A 22,904-nucleotide genomic window follows, 5' to 3' on the forward strand; every position below is an offset into this window, starting at 1 on the left:
ATACAATATTTTTTTAACAAAAAATATAGTTTTTACGTTTTTTTATATTTCATTATATTAATTTTTTGGTTTTCTTCCTTTTTTACATTACTAAAGAATGCAAATATAGTAATTCCATTTATCTATATATTTTTATATTAGTTTATATGTTTATGTGTTGCTCATATGCGTATGCATATTCATGAGTATAATGCGCAAAAGTATGCTCTATTTATAATTTGTTATTTGTGCACTTCATTATATATTTTCTTTCATAAGTTTCATATTAATCTGAATATTATAATTTTTTTTCTATTTTTTCCACACATACCCACATATATATATATGAACATGTAACATATGATATATAAATTATGTGAATATATAATAAATAAAAATATATTATATATATGTTCATGCACATTTGTGTCTATATATTTGTCTATTTGCCTTGAGCTTTTGCCCCGATGTTCACACTTTTTAATTAAAAATATAAACATTACATAAAATCCTGTAGATGCAAATAGTATTATTTGTTTCTTTTTAGTCGAATTACTATTATCTACATGTGAATATCAAAACAAAAGTTTATTCTTAATTATAGACACAAAAACAAAAAATGAAAAAGAAGAAATCGGCCAAACATGGCTTATACGATAGCCGTTATGAAAAAGATGCATGCGGTGTTGGAGTTGTAGCAGATATAAATGGAAAGTGTTCAAGGATGGTAATTCAAAAGGCTATGCAAATATTATTGCGACTAAGTCACAGAGGAGGTGTACAATCAAATAATGGAGATGGTGCAGGAATATTAGTTGGCATGCCGCATGAATATTTTCAAATGCTAAGTGACACATGCCAATTACCTTTTTTACTGCCAGAAAAAGGGGATTATGCAGTTGCTCAAATTTTTTTACCACATAATGAAGAAAGAAGATTATTTTTATATCATGAAATAGAAAGGGAAGTGTATAACCATGGTCTGGTTGTTTTAGGATGGCGATCACCCATACCTGTTAGAAGTGACGTTATAAGTGCTACAGTAAAAAAAAGTGAACCTTTTATTGCTCAAATGTTTGTATGTAAAAGATCAGTATTTAAAAATTATGACGATTTTAATGTATATCCCTTTTCAGATATAAATTTTACGGATGATACAGATTTAAATTTAAATGAATTACCTGATGATATAGAATTACTTTCATTTTTTATAAGAAAAAAATTAGTAAGGCATAATGATATGTACTTTTGTAGTTTTTCTTCAAGAACAATAGTGTATAAAGGTTTGTTAACTCCATCACAAATATACTTATATTTTGAAGATTTGTTGAGTGAGCAATTTACCACTTATTTAGCTATGGTTCATGTAAGGTTTTCAACAAATACATCCCCTACATGGTATGCTGCCCATCCATTTAGACGAATTTGCCATAATGGTGAAATAAATACAATTAGTGTTAATTCATTATTATTTAAAGAGAGGATGCAACTAGCTAAACCACCTAAATTTTTCAAATCTGTTTCTATAAAAGATTTAAAACCAATTAATGAAGAAAAATACATTATATATGATAATGATGATGAAATAATACATAAAAGAGATACATTTGAAGATATTATGTTAACAAAAAATCGATTAAAAAAAAAATCGAGACGCAATTTATTACTAAAATTAAAAAGAGATTATACATATAATAGCTCCGCATTAAATTATCAAATAAAAAGAGAATACATGAATTCAGACATTAATAGTAATTCTGAATTTTTAAATACTGTGAATGAACAATCTAAGAGTTCATCAGATGACTTATTAGATATAAGTGAAAAAAATAGCTACATGAAAAATGCTAAGAAACATATTGCAGGCAGTAATAGTATAAACAATCCAAATGATTTTGGAAAATCACTGAAGTCACAACTAATATACGATGAAAGTAAAAAAACAAAAGGAGAATTAAGTTTTCCCTCTGATTCTTCTTTATTTGACAATGCAATAGATTTTCTGACTATGACAGGAAGAGAAATCGAGCATGCCGTTATGATGCTAATGCCAAGAGCATATCAAAAAGACCCCAATATAACCCCTTTAGAAAAAGCATTTTATGAATATCATACATGTTTAATGGAGCCATGGGATGGGCCAGCTTTAGTTATATTTACAGACGGAAATAAAGTAGGTGCTTCATTAGATAGAAATGGTTTAAGACCAGCTCGATATAGTATAACGAATTATGGGCTATTTGTATTATCTAGTGAAACCGGTGTCGTTGACTTACCCTATGATAAAATTACACATAAAGGATGTGTATATCCAGGGAAAGTAGTGTTAGTAGATTTTAAAGAAAAAACATTTCTTAGACATGAAGAGGTTTTAAGTAAATTTTTAAAATTAAATAATTATAAAAAATGGTTAGATCATTATTCTATACATTTAGATAATATTATAAAACCTGCATCTAATATGGAAAATATACGTATGACTGCATATAAATATGGCGCTATTATGAACAAAGATAACTATTATCACCATAATAATCATGCAAATAATAATAGTACTAGTAAAATAGGGAAATTAAATAATTCAGATTGTCATGACGATTCTTTAATTAAAAAATTAAAAGCTTTTGGTTATACTTATGACGCATTTAACATAATTATATCACCTATGGTTAAGCATGCAGCTGATGGATTAGGATCAATGGGTAATGATACAGCATTCCCATTTCTTAGTTATTTACGTAGAAATTTAGTATACTATTTTCAACAAACATTTGCTCAAGTTACTAATCCCGCTATCGATCCAATTAGAGAAGAAAATATAATGTCTCTTATGAGTATTTTAGGAAAAGAAGGAGATATATTACATTGTACATATACAAATTGCCAACGCATATTTATCAACGGGCCAATATTAAATGAGCCATTATATAATATACTACTTCAATTGCCCGATTTTCCACATATAATAATTGATATGACAATAGATTTGAATCTTTTGGAGCATTTAATGTCAACAGAAAATTTAAATTCAACCACAGCTAATGGTGAAAATGATAACGATAGTTTCATCAAGTTTGATGTGGTAAAAAGCTGTTCATCTCCAAATAAATCATATATCCAAGATTATACACAAAAAATCGATGATTATGTAAAGAAATATGGTAAGGACGATCCTAATGCTAATAATACTGGGGGAAATAAGAAACCACGCATAAATTCCAAATATTTGATAAAATACATTGATAGAATTAATACAAAGGTTGAAAATGCAATTAGAAAAGGCATCCAACTTATTATATTGTCACATGGAAATGTCAGTGAATCAAGAGTTCCGATATTTTCTATAATAATCGTTGGTGCACTACATAAATATCTATTAAGTAAAAATTTAAGAACGAAATGCTCTATTATTGTTAAAGCTGGTGATTGTTTTGAAATACATCATTTGGCTGTTTTACTATCTTTTGGAGCTGATTGTATTTACCCATTTATACTTTATGAAAGTTTACGATTTATAAAATATGGAAGCAATGAAGCTAGATTAAGTAATAATCAACTGATTAGTAATTATAGACATGCAACTAATTATGGTATATTAAAAATAATGTCGAAAAATGGAATATCTACATTACCTAGTTACAAAGGTTGTGGTTTAATGCAGCCATTGGGTATATCTGATGAAATTTTAAAAAAGTGTTTTATTAATTCTTGTGACTCAATAATAGGAGGAGTAACTTTCGAGTTTGTTGAAAAAGAAATTTTAAGAATATTTAATAATGCATACCCTAAAAGAATATTAGCATTAAATGTCAAAAATGGTAATGATGAGTTAGATGATTATGGTGAATATCATTTTAGAAATATAGGGAATGCACAAATCCATATGAATCATCCTGAAACAATAAATTTATTACAAAGAGCAACAAAAACTGGAAATTTTGATACTTATAAAAAATATTCAGAATTGCAAAATGAGTTAATCAATCATTGTGAAATAAGAGGCCAATTAGAAATTAATTATAAAAAATGCCCATCTTATAATAAAAAAAAAAAAAAAAATGAACCTATAAATATTAATTCAGTAGAGCCTATTAATAAAATACTACTACGATTTTGTACAGGTGCTATGTCTTATGGTTCATTATCTGAAGAAGCACATACAACTATTGCCACTGCCATGAATAGCATTGGATTAAAATCAAATACTGGAGAAGGTGGAGAAGCTGAGGATCGAATAATACAACCAAATAATAATAATAATAATGAACCCAATACATCTTCAGCTGTTAAACAAATAGCATCAGCCAGATTTGGAGTTACAGCTTATAGCTTAGTAAATGCCCAAGAATTACAAATAAAAGTTGCTCAAGGATCAAAGCCAGGGGAAGGAGGAGAATTGCCAGGTTATAAAGTAAATGCAAAAATTGCTTCAGTTCGTAGAAGCACACCAGGAATTGGTTTGATTTCACCTCCACCACATCATGATATGTATTCTATTGAAGATGTTGGACAGCTAGTTTATGATTTAAAAAATATAAATAAAGAAGCAAAGATATCTGTTAAATTAGTTTCAAAATTAGGTATTGGTGTTATAACATCTGGTGTAGTAAAAGGTAATTGTGAGCAGATTCTAATTAGTGGTATGTCTGGAGGTACAGGTGCATCTAAATGGACATCAATAAAACATGCAGGTTTACCTTGGGAAATTGGTTTAGCAGAAGCACATCAAACTTTATGCAAATCTAAATTAAGAAAAAGAGTTATTTTACAAATAGATGGACAGTTAAAAACAGGTCGAGATGTCATATTAGGGGCATTGTTAGGAGCGGAATCGTTTAGTTTTTCTACCCAGCCACTAATTTCTTTAGGATGCATTATGATGAGGAAATGTCATTTAAATATATGTCCTGTAGGTATATGTACACAGGATCCAGAATTAAGAAAAAAATTTGCAGGAAAGCCTGAATATGTTATTAATTTTTTTTTCATGCTGGCAAACGAAGTTAGAGAATATTTAGCTAGTATGGGATTTCGAAAATTTTCACACATCATTGGTAGATCTGATTTGTTAAAAAAAAAAAGTCACTTAAAATATGATGAAAAACGAAAGCTTTTAGATTTTTCAAAATTATTATTCCCTGGTTGGAAATATTATGCCGAAGAGGAAAATAAGGAAGATGGTAATAAGGGTTATATCAATAGTGAAAAACGGAAAAAAAAAAAGAAGGAAATTGAAAAAGAACGGGAAAAAGAAAAGAAAAAAAAAACATTAAATGCATATTCAATGCATAATAGTTTAATTAACAAATATAAAGACCAACAAAGTGGCAGTTTAACCCCTTCTGAAAAAAATATAAGAAAACAGGTCCTTATAAATGAAAATTTGAACATTGATATTATGCATGATAAATCAAAGGGGGACCAAAACGATGTTAATACAATAAAGGAAGATGTAGGCAAATTATCATATGAAAAAATTACAGAAGTTGAGGATGGAGATGATGAGGAAGAAGAGGAGAAGGAAGAAGAAGAAAAAGAGAAAAGCACAAGTGAAGAGGGTGAAGAAGATGAAGAGGAGGAAGAAGAAGAAGAAGAGGAGGAAGAGGAAGAAGAGGAATATGACGAAACAGATGATGATAATGTAATAGAAAGAAATTTAAGCCTAACATACAAAGAAGAAATGCTAAAAAATGTAGATAAATTAAATTCTCAAAATAAAGGGTTACGAAGAAAATCAAAAGGTGCATCTGAAAAAAAAAGTCATTTGAAAAAGAAAAAAATTAAACCTATTCCAATATTTTGTTGTGAAACACAAAATCATAAACTGTGCGACATTATAGATAGAGAATTAATAAGACGATCTAAAATTGCACTTTTAAATTGCACTCCTGTAAATATTAATATGCCAATAAAAAACACAGATAGAGCAGTTGGGGCAATGTTAAGTTATCACATTATTCAGAAATATGGTGAACAAGGTTTACCAATGGATACTATAAAGGTAAAATTTAGAGGAACAGGAGGATTATCATTTGGTGTATTTTTAACTAGTGGATGTAATTTTGAATTAGAAGGCGATGCAAATGATTTTGTTGGAAAGGGTTTATCAGGTGGAATTATTTCAGTCCATTTTCCTAAAACTTCATTATTTATTAATGAATGCCAAAAAAATATGATAGTAGGAAATTCAGTGTTATATGGCGCAACAAAAGGACGAGCTTTTTTTGCAGGTAGAGCAGGTGAAAGATTCGCCGTTAGAAATTCAGGGGCTATTGCTGTCGTTGAAGGTGTTGGGTGTCATGGCTGTGAATATATGACAAAAGGTATAGTTGTTATATTAGGAGAAATTGGGTGTAACTTTGCAGCTGGAATGAGTGGAGGTATTGCATATGTATTAGATATAAATCAAAAAAATGTAAACCATCAAATGGTTGATTTAAAAATATGTAAAACTATGGATGAAAAAATGACTTTAGAAAAATTGTTACATGAGCATTATGATCGAACAAACTCATATACAGCTAAAATTCTATTAAATGATTTTGATAAAAATTTAGAAAGGTTCACGAAAATTATTCCAAGAGATATAAAAAGAGTATTAACTGAAGCATGTATAGAATTTGTAAAAACAGGAAATGAAGAAGCTGCATCTATACTTGATGATTGGGCATCCTTATTAAAAAGTGTAGATCATCCTGAAAATATGTACAAAAAAGCTATGCAATTTTTTACTACAATTTCTGATGACATATCAGGTTTATCAAAAACATTAGCATTAAGAAATGTTGATGGATTAATTATATATGATATATTGCAAGAAAGTAACCATAGGAAATTATTAAGAATGAAAAATGTGTCTAATGATCCTCATTTTAATACAGAAGAAGATATCAGCCTTGAACCCAACCAAAACAAAATATTCAATTTTGAAAAGTTTACACATAATCTAGAATTATGTAGAGCTAATAATAGAAAATGGAGAAGACGCGCGCAAATAGCATTTAAATGCAATGCTTTCTCGGATTTTAAAAATATTTTCCCAAGTAAACTTGATGATAAGTCCAAAGAAGTTATTAAAAAGTACATGTTAAATGAACAATATTTATTAGATGTGCATCTTAAATCGCTTAATTCGAATCAATTTATTGAAGGATTACTAAATAGAGAAGATGAAAGAGATGCTTATATTAACCAAAAGCAAATTAACCCGAATATTTATTCTCTTAAAAATATCTTTTATCCCGATGGTTATAATGATGTATTGTGTATAATGGACGAGACAAAAAATGAACAAACCATCTTTGGAAATCCTGATGCTAACAAGTCGAATACTGGCGGTATCAAAAACAAAAATGTTAATGAAACAGATAAAGTAACTAGCGGAAATACTACAGCAAATGCACAAATTATTATACAAGAAAATATACCTAAAAAAATTAATATAATAAACAGTACTCAAAATAAAACAGGAGAAAAAAATCCTCAAACATCCATTGATAATGTAAATCAAACAAATAATGGTAATTCAATTAAACCATTTTTAGTTGCTAATCCAAATAAAGTTACAGGGTTTATGGAATATGAAAGATTATCACATCCATTAAAAGACATAAGTAGTAGAGTATTAGATTATTCTGAAATTATAGTTCCAATAAATGTAAAAAGCAAGCTACATAATCAACTTCTAAAAACACAATCTTCTAGATGTGTAGATTGTGGAACACCAACTTGCCATTACCCAAATTCTAGAGGTGGAGGATGCCCATTAGGCAATAGGATATATGATTGGAATAACCTGATTTATGAAAACGAATGGAAAAAAGCATTGGAACGATTATTAGATACAAATAATTTTCCAGAGATTACAGGAAGAGTATGCCCAGCTCCATGTGAAGATGCATGCATATTAAGCATAAATGAAAAACCAGTTTCTATAAAGTTTATTGAATTATCTATTATTGAATGTGGTTTTATAAAAAAATGGATACAACCAATTATACCCCATACGAGAACTGGAAAAAAAGTTGCTATAATTGGATCAGGACCAAGCGGTTTAACAGCAGCACAACAATTAAATAAAGCTGGACATAGTGTTGTCATATATGAAAAAGGAGAATATTTTGGAGGATTATTAATGAACGGTATACCTAGTGTAAGGTTAGATAAAAAAATTTTAGAAAGGCGAATAAGTTTAATGAAAAAAGAAGGAATAATTATGAAAAATAATGTAAATGTTGGAGTTGATATAAAATTAACTGAATTAATGCAAAATTATGATGCCATTTTATTAGCTACTGGTTATGAAATACCTAGAAAATTAAATATACCTGGATCTAATTTAAATAATATATTTTATGCAATGGAATTTTTATCATCCTTTCAAAAATCTCTAATTAAATCTGATTTAATGGATGATCAATATGTAGATGTATCTGAAAAACATGTTATTATATTAGGTGGTGGTAAAACAGCAGCAGATTGTATAAGTTTAGCTATACGTATGGGTGCAGCTAGCGTTTTACAATTTACAAGAAAAGAAGCCCCATCTCCTAATAAAAATAAAAATTTTTGGCCCGGTTTAAAAAATATATTCAAAGTCGAATATTCGCATGATGAAGCTATAGTTATACAAGGAAAAGATCCAAGAGAATTTTGTATAAGAAGTTTAGAGTTTATTCCTTCAAACAAAGATCCTAAAAGAGTATCTGGTATAAAAGCTATTAAAGTTAAGCCCAAAAGAGGAAATATCACACGCGGTGGAGTTAATAATTCCCTTAAAAGAGACTTAAGTAAGCGTACACCCTCCCCTCAATATAATAATTTAACTACTCATATAAATACCAGTGTTAGTGGCATCACAACAACAGGAAATGAATCTACAAATACAAACGCTAGTTTTTCCACTTTACTAGCTAATACTCCCTCTAAGGATACTAATTCGCAAAAAAGCAGTGTCAAAAAACAATGTATTAACAAAAGCAATAGATTAAATCCCAATAAAAATACAGCAAAAAAAAATCTAGGTGAATCTCCTATTTCAAATAGTAGCAATTCTAATTATAAAGTTACTAACATGACTAATGAGGTAATGAAAAATTATCAATTTGTAAAACCAGATAAAGAATATGTTGATATTCCATTTACAGAAAGAGTATATAAAGCAGATATCATAATTTTAGCTCTTGGGTTTTTAAAAACCGATGATTCAATATGGGAAAATGATACTATTAATATAGAATTAGATGATTATAATTGTATAAAAACATATAATAATATTTATCAAACAACACATAAAAAAATATTTGCATGTGGAGATTGCAGAATCGGACCAAGTACCGTCGTACAAGCTATTGCAGAAGGAAGAGATGTTGCTTCTAAAATAGATGAATTCTTGACAAATTCAACTTCAATTTTACCACCTTGCAACACATATTATTATTATCCTAAAAATTATAAATACACCCCCTTTAGTTCTGTACACTGGGGATAATTCATCATATTCGTTTATGTATATATGTGCATTATTTCTTTAGTATTACATTTATTTATGTTTTATTTATTCGATAATCATTTATTTTAATTAAAAATTTATTATTTAGTTTGTAACAGTTTGCCTTATTTATATACAACATAGCTTTATGCTTATTTCATTGTTTTTATAAATTTGAATTCGTGTTATATACAAAAAGAAAATAATAATAAAAAATGAGAATAAACTTTTAAAATGTAAAAACATACCATTGATAATGTAAAGAAATAATTTAAAATATGTATACCCCTTTAAAGATATAAGCACAAAAAGGGAATAGCATATATAATACTATGTTTATTAGTATTTCAATACTTGCTATATTTTTCTCATAAATAAAAATAACTAAATAGAAATCTATTGGATAAAATAAATTTATATAAACTTTATGAAAATTAAACAATATATAGATTTACACAAGAACTATACACATATATTGTCAGTTTTTCTACAAGTTATTCTATTATTTAAAAATATATACATCTTTGAAAAGCCATATAGTTATCATTAAATCGTAGAACTAATTTTGTGTAAAAACAATCTGAATTAATAATTGTATATATATGTCTACATACGTATTATTGAAACTGTATTGGTATATAAACCTCAAAAATGATAAAAAAACAAAATCGAACAAAGAAACAAAAAAATGACAAAATTTTCTACGAAATGTGAATCTATATTAATATGTACATTTGCAGAAGCATATTATATAAAGACAAAAGTAAAACAGTTATTCAAACATTTTCTAAAAATATGCATATATATACATTTTTTTGATAAAGTATTCAAATAGTATAAAGGCTATATAATATAGAATTTATTTAATAGCATATGAAAAAGGCATTCACGTTGGAGTTGTTTTCTCTTTTTTATCGTTGTAATAATTTTTCCAATTTATTATGATGGCTTATTTTACAATTTTTCTTTTATTTTGTAGCTTGGTTGATAATACTTCGTGCAAACTGGAATGGGTTTCCCCTAAACTGTCTTTTGTACTCATGGATGAATAATTTAGATTTTTTTTTTTATATGCATCATTTATTGCAATCCTTTTCGAGTTAAACTTATTTTTATTTTCTTCTATTAGTTGCTCTATTATAGACTTTTTGCTATCAATGGCAATGGTACTGGAGGAATTATTATTTTTATTATTTATTTTTTTTACCGGATTGGTTTTGCTAGTTACAGATAATTCTTTCTTTTTCTTTTTTTTTTGAAGATCGACTAATTCGCTTGTGTTAGACATAGAATATTCATATACTTCTTTTTGCTTTTCTTTAATCACATTTTCATGCTCTTTATTTATATTTTTAATTTCTTCATTTAATTTATCAATATATGTTTTTGTAAATAAAGCATTTCTCTCTTGTTCTATATTTTTTTCTTTTATATTTTTGCTGTTCTCTATTTTTTCTTCTCTCTCCTCTATTATATTATTTTCACTATAGTAATTATTTTCCCCATAGTTATGAATATCCTTTTTTCCATTTGATGAAATTATATATGATTCGGTATTATTATTTATTATATTATTTATTTTATTCAAATCCGTAGAATTATTTTCAAGCTCAACATTACTGAAGTCATTTTTCTCTATATTTTTATTTCCTGTTGTTAAATTTTCCTTTAATGAAATTAATTCTTCTGATGGTTGATTAGTTTGGCTTGCATTATTCTTTATTTTATTTTCTTCATTCTAATATAAAAAGATATGTATTATTTTTTTGATTTGAATATTATATACATGCAATTTGCATAAACATATACACATTATAATATCTTTATAAAAAGTCACATGTATATATTAAAATTAACCTGAGCATTGTTTTTTAGTCTTATGTAATCCTTCCATTGTTCTTCAGTAATTCCTATTTTTTCCGCCACATTTGTGCATAAAATGTCTTCAGGGTTTAATATCTTGTAATTTCCAATCCACATTTTTGGTTTGTCTTTATTTGGGTAATAAACAAAAGTTCCTTGGACATTATTTCCCTCAACTAACATAATAAAGAAATCACGAATTAGACAATTTGCCATAAAAAACTGATTAACTATGAATGTGCAATATATTTATAAAGTTTATTATTCTTTATTTTTCACCAGTTGTGTTATTGTTTAACGCATCTTTCATCATCTGATTGGGGAATTCAGGATCTTCTACCATTTCAGGGTCACCCTATAAGTTATATATTTATATATATTAGTTGCTTTACTAATACATTTATATATGTGCACATTATACATATGTATATTAATTGAATAAAATAAAATATATACAAATGAATATTTCCATTTTTTATGAGATTATAAGGAATTTATCTCTATTAATTATTTTACTATATACCTCATTTATAGTTTTGTATTCTCCAATTTGTGGGCTTAATTCATATAAGCTTCGTGGTTTTTTTTTCTGATCACTTGCTATATTTCCCATATTTAAAATAAAATATTTTATTTTTTTAATTTTAATTATTTTTCGTTTTTATGAATATTATGTAATGTATACTATAGACTGAACATGAAACACACTTAAAAATTTATGAAACACTACACAGTGTTTTAATTAAAATTCATACAAGTTTAAACAAATATGTATATAATAGCTAGACAAACAATATTTTACTAAAATTATTTCTTTTATAAGAAAAGTATAATTTGAAAATGTTTAAATATATGAAAATATATAGAATATATTGTTTTCTAAGTTCTTTTTCTTTCTATCTATAATTTTTTATATCTTTATATGTATTTAAAAGTACTATATGATTTACAATCTTATATTAATATTTATAAAAAAAAATGTTAATTGGTATTATGCACATTAAAGCTTTTTAATAAACCTGTGGTTCCGTTGTTTATATTGTCTTTAATTAAATATTAAAAATGTGTGTACTTTATTATTTATATTTTTTTACTTTATTCCTTTTCTCTTGAACTTATGTTTTTATGGAATAAAACATGCAACTTTTTATCATATACATATATGTATATATTTTTAATATATTTAATTTTATTTTTTGTTACAACTCAATTTAAACCTTTAAAATAAAATTGCCAGACGATGATCTTTTATTATACCTATAATTTTGTTGTTTTTTTTATTTTATCCCCTTTTCTTATATATAAAAATATATTTTTTAGATAACATTCATGAATGTCTATAGAAATATATATACTGTTAAATTATGATAACATAAAATGGGATTATGGTAATATTGAAATATATAGGTGAATAGAAAATTATAGACCTTTTTTGAATCAAAATCAGGTATATATTTATATCTTAAATTCAATTGAATAGTACAATTAAATAAAAACAAATTAAGATTTCTATAGAATCTTTGCATGATCTTATTACTATTTTCACTTACGCATGTAAGATTATATATTTGTTTAATTATATATATGTGTGCAATATTCATATAATTGCAATTTTTTTATTCCTTTGAAATAAATGTGTATATTTCGATGAATTATGAACAAATTTTAAGACATAAGAACATAAATACTTATATCCTAGCTTACAAAATGGTGTGCAAATTAATGCAAAACTATTTCTCTGTATGTATTTTAAATCAAAATTAACTTAATTATGTTCTAAAGCCTTTTTTCGTTTATATATACATACATACATACTTGTAAATTCCAAAAACAAAGAAGGAAAAAAGCGATTTCAACTTTACCCACATTAATATGCTGGTTTTTTTCAAAGCAAGATAAATCGCGGGTTTCACTAAATGTATATATATAGTTGTATTATGGTAAATTTTTAACATTAAATACTTTTTGTTTTTAAGCTATGCTGTGGAAAATTGCATTTATGTTTATTCAACTTCACAACCAATATATGTCATTTGATTCTCATATGTTTAATATGAAAAATGTACAAAAATTAAAAAGGTATGAATCGGAAACAAAGGACTTAGAAATTATTTAAAGGGGCAAACCGGTGTTTGAATATACACAGAAAAAAAAAGCTAGATCAATAATATAGCATCAAAAAAAAGCTATATGTAACTCATTTTGTTCTAATTTACGATATTTACACATAATACAAAACATTTATATGCATAACCATTTATTGTGTAAGAACGATGTGCTATATTACAATTTTTTAAGTAATAAAAAAAATTAGTTCTGTGTTTTCATTAATTTCTATAATCCCATATATTTTGGGTATATTTTTATTCATAAGACTATTATACCATTTTAATTATTATTATATATACTAAAATTTAAGCATTATACTTTAAGAGACTTGAATTAAAATGGCACTAGTAAATGTAGTACACTTACACACATATAATATATTTATTGTACAACTATATAATAACTAATTTATGAATTTTTTTTAATTAAAATGAAATATTCGTATAATGTATTTATTAAATTAATCCTGTATGCACATTTTTTATAATATAAATATACGTAATTATACAAGGATGGAGAAAATTTTGAATATTATATCGGATGCATTATAATATGTCTTTTAAATATTTGCTTCACGTCGTATCTTCCATTAATTTTAAATATTATTTTATCATTTATTTTACAAGGAATAAATTTTATTTAATTTACTAACTTTGTTAAATATGATATATTTAATGCGAAAAAAGTAAAACATTTTCTAAGCCGCATTTTAAATCGTTTAATTTGAGCCATTTGTGAAATTACCATAATATGCATTATTTATTATGAGCCAACACGTGGGAATATATAGATTTTTATACACATAACTACTGGCATTTTCCTGATAAATGAACTTATAAAAAATAAAATAACAGTAAAATAAGGTAATAAAATAAATAATATATATGTGAACTCATGTGGAATAATACATATACGAAACGTGAGAATAAAAAATAGATAATATTCTCACTTTGAAAGATAAAACTGAATTGGTTTCAGTTTATTTAATAATACACACAAAAAATATATTATATAAAAATAGGGTAGTAAAATAAGGTAATAGGAAATATACCAAGGAAAGATAATATATTTATATTTTGGCTAATATCATTTATGATTTTTTTTAGAAGATGGATAACGAAAATGCATTTTTGTTTCATATATTTGCGCCATATACACATAAAAATGGGGATACACACAAAAATATGATAAGAAATTACTCTTTTATAAAATTACCAAGCATATCAGAACCCTCTAAGCCCGTATTATACCATTATAACGAACAAAGTAATGAATTATATTTACTAGAAAGGAATTATTATAATCCTCAAATTGAGGCAATTAAGCATGAACATGAAAAAATAAATAAAAGTCATATATCTATATTTATTAATAATTATGCTATAGAAAATGAATACAGCTTTTTCTGTTATCCTATTGATGCTATTTTTATTTTTATATCTATAATATATAAGAACTATTCAAACAATACCTATATAACATTAGAAGACTTACTAGATAATGTATTGGGTTGTGACATTGATGATCCTCAAAAAACAAATCAAGTTATTAAAAATACATTATATATTTTTAATAAAAATGTAAATGAAATAAAAGATAGACTAAAAATAATATGTGATGAATTATATGAAAATGGAAAATTATTTTTTAAACCAAATATCCAAAAAATTAAAAAATTTTATAATTTTAAATGTATTATGTTATATAATTATATAGTAGAAAATAAAATTGTTTTCCCTGATTATTCTCAAAAAATGGATAAAGAATTGCTAGAAAAATATCATACATCTCTTAAAAATGAGCAAATATTAAAAATAACTAATGAAGGAAATATCAATGAAATAGACAAATATAAAGAATATACAAAACACATAGATACCTATTTTGTCGAACATAATAATGCATATTATAAATTTAATGGGCAAAATTTAAAAACTTTTATTTGGTTAATTATGAAAGGATTTATGTATTCATCATTAAGTGAAAAACTTATACCACAAGATATATCTGATAACTTAAATAAAATTAAAGAGGAAACTAAAAAAATCAAAATTCAACAAAATGAAACATTCACAAAAGGTAAAAAACATACATTACAAACTCCAAGAAATCAATTAATGATTGACTCATTTTTTAAAAAAAAAAAAGTTAAATAAAATTTGTTACAAGGATAAAGGAATAACAATAGTCTGTCATTTGTCTTCACACACATATCTAATGTGTATCTGTTAAGATAGAAAATTTAATATTCTTTTTAAAAAAAAAAAAGAAATGTCATACATTGAGCAAGACTACTTATATGCTCTTTCGATTTTTTTATATACCAATTATTAATATTAGTGAAAGGAAACGCATACATAAATAAAGCGTAAATTTTCTGTAACTATTTATGCATATATATATAGAGAAATCAATAAACTCAATTTTTTTAAGTTATATTTTTTTAAAAAAATCATTAAATTATGAACAATGCATAATTGAATTCGTGTCTTTTTGATTCTCATGTTGTTAACAATCTTGAGTATTCATATTTTTTAACATAACTAAGTTTATATATTCAATTAAAAAAAATTAAAATACTTAATGAATAAATAGTGAATAAAAAACAAAACAAAAACTAATGAGATAAAAATAAAACCGTAACAATACGGACTACTATACATAATTAAACAATAATAAGCACAATTCTCTCAACATATATATATGCATATATTAATATGTGCAATGTATAGAATATTTCGTATAACTGAATGAAAATTCACGAAATATATTTAACTTATTGTAACCATATATGCATTATTTTGCATAAAAAAACAATATTTGTACAAATAGGCAAATGTATATATTTTTAACATTTCAATGTTAATGCTTGGGCATATATCCTCGAAAGAAAGAGTATCAATCGTTCAAAGCTTGAAGCAGGATTTCTTTAATAAATGTAAAATAGTTGTCAAAACGGCAAATCCTCCAAATTGATGCACTAAGGCCAATGGTATAGGTACGTGGTGTACTAAAACAGATATACCTGTTACCATCTGTGTTGTCGTAATAAATGGTAAAATCATAAAGTGTTTTTTTGTTTTTTTTGTCAATGTCATTGTTTTTGAATAAAAATACAATAGAAAACTATTTAAAACAATTGCATAACTTAGCATTCTATGATTAAATTGTACAATAGCAGTGTTTTCAAATAATTGTTTATATTGAGTTATATTATTTGTATAAAATTTTTTTACTTCATCGGGTATATATTTATCTATCATTTTGGGCCATGTGTTATAAGCATAACCGGCATCATTACCAGCTACAAAACCACCATACATAATATTTGATAGAACTAAAAATGCGAATGAAAATAGTCCAAATTTTATACCTTTAGTAATCTGTTTTTTTTCATAAAATTCTTTTTTTAATTCATTTAATAAAAATTCGTTCCAATTTTTCGATGAACTATTTAAAAACATTTTCCTTAATTTTCCTATTTCAATTAATTTTAAAGAATTAAGAAAAAGATAACTATATGTTGCTGTGGCACAAAAAAGATGAAAAACTAATCTATATGGTGAAACTCTTGGGGTTTTATTTTCTGTTTCTGGTTTCTTAAATCCACTTTTAACCATCCACCATCCTACAAACCCTTGAAATGCTCCCAATCCAAATATAAAAGACAATTTTTTAAGCATATTTTTTTTTAAACTATTTCTACATAAAAAATATGCAACTCCACTAATAAAATATAGGCCTATTCCACGACCAACGGTTCTGTGTAGCCATTCATTAAAAAATATTTTTTTATATTCTTCTATAGACATATTATAATGTACTTCTTTATATTCTGGCGTTTGCTTGTATTTTTCAAATTCATTTATCCATTCTTCATCATTTTGTGGATATTTTATCCCATGAACTTTCCAATCAGTCATCGATAAACCGCTTTCAGTTAATCGTGTATATCCTCCTAAAGTTATCATCCCCAATACTAACAAACTGCATGTGTTTAACCAAATCCCTACTTTGAATTCATATCCCTCTTTTACATAGCTTCCATATTTTTCTGCTTTCTTTAAAATACATGCTTCATCTTTATTAGATAATTTATTAAGCGTGTTGAAAACCCTTTTATTCTGTAATTGCAATTTCCCATTAAATCCGTGTTTGCTAACTTTTCCAAGGTAACTATATTTTCCAAAAATCTTATTTAAATACATGCTTCCTTATTTTATTCAATTCTTTAGAATGAAACACAATTTGGTAAAGGAAATAGCAGAAAATCCACCAAAATATTTACTTATCATACAAAAAACGACATTGATTTAAAAAATATACGATCATTCATATTTTTGTAATTATTAATTGAGTTATTCTTTAAATTAAGCTTTATTATGAATTTTTTATCAACGTCAATATTTTTCTATTTTTACTTTTTTCGTTTTCCATTAAATCACGATATGTGTAGTTTATGAATTAAATTGTAGAAAAAAGGAACTAATGAACAAAAAATAACGATTTCCTATTCGTTTTGTTAATTTAATCTTTCTACATTTATCTTTTTCTTTTTTTTTTCAATTTGTTTAAATAAATGTGAATATTTTTTCTAAAAATACAATAAAATTAAATTGTGCAAAATAAGGGTTCCACAAAAAATGATAAAATATATTTCATAAAACAAATTTAAGAATACAAAATTAACAAAATTGCAAACAAAACAATCAATAGATGCTATAAAACAAATTAAGCTACAATATAAATACAGAATTTGTTAATAATTTATTAAAGTTTACTAAAAAATAATTAATAAAATAAGGAAATTAAATTTGCATATATAATTTATATATTTCATTTTGTTCAACAATAAAGACGGCATTTTTCAGAACTTTCAATTTTATAATCAACCGGAATATACGAATTGAACCCTTCGATTTTGTATTGATTGTTCAATGATTTGACTTTAACATCCTCTTTAACCTAATAATAAATAAATAGAAATTATGATAATAATTTTGTCTATTGATATTTCATTATTTCTTTATAAACCTATTTAATTATTCATATATTTATGAACTATACAGATGATATGCACACATATTCATTTGGTGTCGTACCAGATTATGATACCCCATAAGATGTGAATTATTATTTTCGTCGTATTTTTGATCTGAATTATCCACAACTTCTTTAATCAAATAATTCTTTATTGGTATGCTCTCGTTATTTGTATCATTTTTTACTATGTAATCTTTAATGTAGTTCATTTTGCTAGAAAAATCAACAAATTCATCATTAGTTATTCTTCTATTTAAATCATTCTCTTGTTTATTCATGGGATCGCCTTTTTCTAAAAATAAAATAAATAAAATACACATTATACAATTTAATTAGCAAAAAATATAGTTTATTAATGTAAACAAAATATGACTTACGTTTTAAAATATTCATTGTATGGTTTAAAGCAACATCCTTGCAGTTAAAACGGGTGTTGTACATTGCATTTGTCTTTAAATATCCACGGTTTAACTTGAGCATTTCAATTGGATAGCAATTATATGTACCCTAAAAAAGATATAAAATTTACATATATTTCTACAAATATGTATTTAAGCATGTGACAAAATTAAATTTCCAAATTTATTTCCATGAAGGCATTCATCGCCTCATTATAAAATGCGATGCTATTATATATTCGTAGCAAATATAACATAAATAAATATATAATATAGATTCTTAACATTTTCCAGTAAAACATAGACGTAATTGCCTCCTATAAATTTTAAAAATTTTCCTTTTCCATCAGGGGCCATAATTTCACACATACTATCAATTATTTTTGAAATTTCATCATCTTCTTTAATTGATTTTTTATTTTTATTTTGAGATTTGCACACTTTAACATCAATTTCATCTTTAATGGTTTGCATACTTTCCTGTGATTTTGTATTTTTATAAAAGCATGTAGATCGTATACTACCGTCAATGCTTTTGGAACTATTTTGGTGCGTCACCTTTTTTGAAGGTGGTGTAGAAATAGAAACATTTGATACACTTGAAATGCTTGAAGCATTTTGTGTCTCAGATTTTTTTGACTGAGAAGAAATTGCATAATCATAAATTGATCCAAATTTTTCTTCATTTTTTGCGGGATGACTATTCAGAACTACACCATGATCGTCGTCACAATATTTTTGTATAACATTAGCAATGTTATTTTTATCACACATTTTAAAAAAGTTTACGAAAACGTCTTTTTTGTTAATATTTTCCATTTTTAAAAAATGTTAATAATATATTTAGTAAAACAAGTGTTCATAAAATTATATTTCTCTTATAAAGTTTAAAATCCTCAATATCAGTATTAAAATAAAAATAAAAAATGTAGTTTAATATACCCCTGTATATAGAAATATTAATTGCATGTATATATGCGTGTGTGTATATATATATGCAACGGAAAATGAAAACCGTAAACATATAATTGCGGAAGCCATACATATTAGCCAACTATAATAGCTACATTTTTTTTTTTAAATATTTTTTTTTACAAAAAAAAAAAAAATGTATCGTTCTACAATTTCGCTAGTTTATATACTATTTACCTTTCATTGTCATAAAAAAAATAATATTTTTTATTTATTATTTTAAAACAGCTATATATTTCAAGTCTTATATGTACAAAAATATACCCATTTAATATAGGGTGCATATATGCAAATACTATACTAATCAAAATAATCGTAATTAATACAAGTTAATAATTTTATAAAAACAAGTTTTCACAACTACTAATATGTATTTTCAGCTGTATTTTATTATATAATAAGCTTTTATATATTTTTAATTCACATTTATATATACACTTGCATTTAACATATAATAAAATATTTACATAAAAATATACTAATTATTATAAAAATACATATTCATATGCTTTAATTCAATCTTCAAACAATAAAATGAAGATGAAAAAAATATAAATTAGGATTCAATAAATTTTGAAATGTTTTGTAACCAAGACATATATTCTCTTTGTTCTTTATCAATGCTACATGAATCAATAAAGTCACACAATTCTGAGTCGACTCCTAAATTTGCTAGCCATTCATCAAGTGATGTTTGTAAAGAGTCGTCCAAATCTTCAAATTCTGGGCCATTGTAAGATGATACAGAGTTTTTTCCCTCTTCATTTTTATAATATTTGACATTTCCTATCATATATCTAAATTTTTCGTCATTTTGCAAAGTAGTACAGTAAAAAGTTATGCCTCCTTGCTTATTTGGTTTTTCAACCGTTACTGAAAAATCAGTCATTTCAGCTTGAGCTTCATTTTCTCCTTCCGCTTGGAATGGAGATACAAGCTGAAAATCAATAATAACTTTCATATCGTCTACATTTTTTGTCAATACCATATTTACATCTCCTTCTTGCTCTTCAAATTTCCATCCTGAATTTTGTAAAAATTTCTTAATATTTTCAGGGGCTTCATAATTTGATTTCTCATGTTGAACTTCTGATTTTACAACCTCTGACAATTTCTGAGCTTCACTTGAAGCGTATTTTCTTCCATCACCAAAGTTAAATTTGGCTTGAGCCCTTTGGTTACACTTTGTAATACTGTTAATATCTGTAAATTTTCGTTTACTTAGTTTTGAAAATACATTTCCTGAATTGTTCAGGGTTTTATTTAAAGCGTGGCTTTTGCATAAGCTCACAGTGTTTCTACGTAGAAAATTCATTTTAAAAATTTAATATAAACTTGTGTTAAGTATATTTACACTTTAATATGTATTAAAACAAATGATTTTAATAATTAAATGGTGGGTGTTAAAATATTTTAATTGCTTTCAAAATTTATGCAGTGTATATAGAAATATAAGCTTTATATATATTAATTTTTATATAAGAAAAAAAGTGTAACAATAGTTCTCCAAATGGATGTTATTTTTTGGGAGCTATATGTTTTTCATTAAATTAAGGAAAACATTATTTAATTAACTATTTAATTATATTATATTTTTGTCATTAATCCAAATAATATATTATTTATAAATAAATAGCATTTTACATGGAATGTTAATTTTTATTTACAGTACATTATTATATGTAGATTTTGGCATCTCGCTTTTTACCATTGTATTAATTTATATATAATATAACACGTATATTATCGTATTGCCAGCACATTCCGTATATACATATATATGTAGTATATAAATATTGGAACTATGTAATAAAAATTATATATATATATATATATATATATACAATACTTTATGGGGCTTTCATGCATAACGGCAATTATTCGAAGCCAAGTTCTCTACATAATATTATTCTTATTATATATAGGCCTGCAGAAGATATATGTATATATATATATATATATATATATGGGATCCTTTAAATCGGTATGCTTATAATCTTATATTTTTTCCCATGACTTATGCATACATATATACATAATATTGTACAAAAAGAAATAATTTTTTTTGCGTAATATATTTTATATAGGCCCCTCAATCATAGCCTTTATTATATATATAAAACGGATTCATTATGTATACAAATAATATTGACACCAAAGGTGTATGTATATATTTAATTTAGAAATACATTTTATACTCCCTTTATTTTTATACATAAGAACATAAAAAAATATTCTTTAAAAACAATACGATTAAGTAAAAAATTATTATTAATTTTATATACCCCCTTTTTAAGTTTTTTTAGCAAACAAAAAATATGCTTTTAATTTTTTGCGTTTTTTTTATGAGTTAAAATTGTATGATTTAAAAAATATATAAATAAATAATCTATATATAATATTATCCACATGTTTGCATTTACATATTTAATTAACGCGATAAGGATAATAGCATAAATAATGTAACTCATCGAGATGCTATATATATACATTTATTTATTATAATGTTCTCTAAATGAACAAATATATATGTGATTTCATGCTATATGAAGAATTTATAATTAAATTTTTTGTACATTTATGATTTATAAAAAGTAAATATAAAAACATAAAACTGTGTAAAGTACATTTTAATAAATGTCGCATAACATATACATAAATGTACATACTTGCATACATATTTATGCATACGCATTTATTTATATGTATGCAAATTAAACATATACATAATTCAAGCTTAAAAGATGTTTAATTTTGATAAAATGAAAAACAAAGAAAGAGTATATATACGTAATACACATATACATGTATGTAATGCCATCACATTGCACAAGTGTATAAACTAAAAGCATGTATTTTTGCATATCCAAAAATCAACTTATGAATTGTGGTATTTAGATTGCATGCATATATACATATATATTTGTGTGTATATATATGCATATGTGTACACGTTCGAGCAAGTGATAAATTAATAAAGTGAACAAACAGAAAATCAGGTGATTCTTTACTTGTATTCCAATATATTACATGTGCTATACATTGTGTAA

At 25.2% G+C, this 22,904-nt stretch overlaps 6 protein-coding genes across 6 annotated transcripts; 2 read left to right on the forward strand and 4 right to left on the reverse strand.

The window, feature by feature from the left end:
* Positions 1-598: 598 nt before the first annotated feature.
* Positions 599-9,469, forward strand: PVVCY_0801000 (NAD(P)H-dependent glutamate synthase, putative; the record flags this gene model as incomplete). Its single annotated transcript, XM_008626905.2, has 1 exon — positions 599-9,469. The coding sequence occupies one exon, from the start codon at positions 599-601 to the stop codon at positions 9,467-9,469; it is 8,871 nt and encodes a 2,956-aa protein (XP_008625127.2).
* A 949-nt stretch (positions 9,470-10,418) lies between these two features.
* On the reverse strand, positions 10,419-11,945 carry PVVCY_0801010 (conserved Plasmodium protein, unknown function; the record flags this gene model as incomplete). Its single annotated transcript, XM_008626906.2, has 4 exons — positions 10,419-11,207; positions 11,327-11,508; positions 11,612-11,687; positions 11,856-11,945. 4 exons carry the CDS (start codon positions 11,943-11,945, stop codon positions 10,419-10,421), a joined length of 1,137 nt encoding a protein of 378 aa, XP_008625128.1.
* Positions 11,946-14,550: 2,605 nt separating this feature from the next.
* Positions 14,551-15,597, forward strand: PVVCY_0801020 (ribonuclease H2 subunit B, putative; the record flags this gene model as incomplete). Its single annotated transcript, XM_008626907.2, has 1 exon — positions 14,551-15,597. One exon carries the CDS (start codon positions 14,551-14,553, stop codon positions 15,595-15,597), a length of 1,047 nt encoding a protein of 348 aa, XP_008625129.2.
* Positions 15,598-16,347: 750 nt separating this feature from the next.
* PVVCY_0801030 (cytochrome c oxidase assembly protein COX15, putative) lies at positions 16,348-17,649 on the reverse strand (the record flags this gene model as incomplete). The annotated part of the gene is made up of 1 exon (XM_008626908.2): positions 16,348-17,649. The coding sequence occupies one exon, from the start codon at positions 17,647-17,649 to the stop codon at positions 16,348-16,350; it is 1,302 nt and encodes a 433-aa protein (XP_008625130.2).
* Positions 17,650-18,286: 637 nt separating this feature from the next.
* Positions 18,287-19,701, reverse strand: PVVCY_0801040 (conserved Plasmodium protein, unknown function; the record flags this gene model as incomplete). The annotated part of the gene is made up of 4 exons (XM_008626909.2): positions 18,287-18,406; positions 18,544-18,776; positions 18,862-18,991; positions 19,168-19,701. The coding sequence occupies 4 exons, from the start codon at positions 19,699-19,701 to the stop codon at positions 18,287-18,289; spliced, it is 1,017 nt and encodes a 338-aa protein (XP_008625131.2).
* A 709-nt stretch (positions 19,702-20,410) lies between these two features.
* Positions 20,411-21,169, reverse strand: PVVCY_0801050 (mitochondrial acidic protein MAM33, putative; the record flags this gene model as incomplete). Its single annotated transcript, XM_008626910.2, has 1 exon — positions 20,411-21,169. The coding sequence occupies one exon, from the start codon at positions 21,167-21,169 to the stop codon at positions 20,411-20,413; it is 759 nt and encodes a 252-aa protein (XP_008625132.1).
* Between the last annotated feature and the right edge of the window lie 1,735 nt (positions 21,170-22,904).

This window comes from Plasmodium vinckei (genome assembly GCF_900681995.1).
Source record: "Plasmodium vinckei vinckei genome assembly, chromosome: PVVCY_08".
Taxonomy (NCBI): domain Eukaryota; phylum Apicomplexa; class Aconoidasida; order Haemosporida; family Plasmodiidae; genus Plasmodium; species Plasmodium vinckei.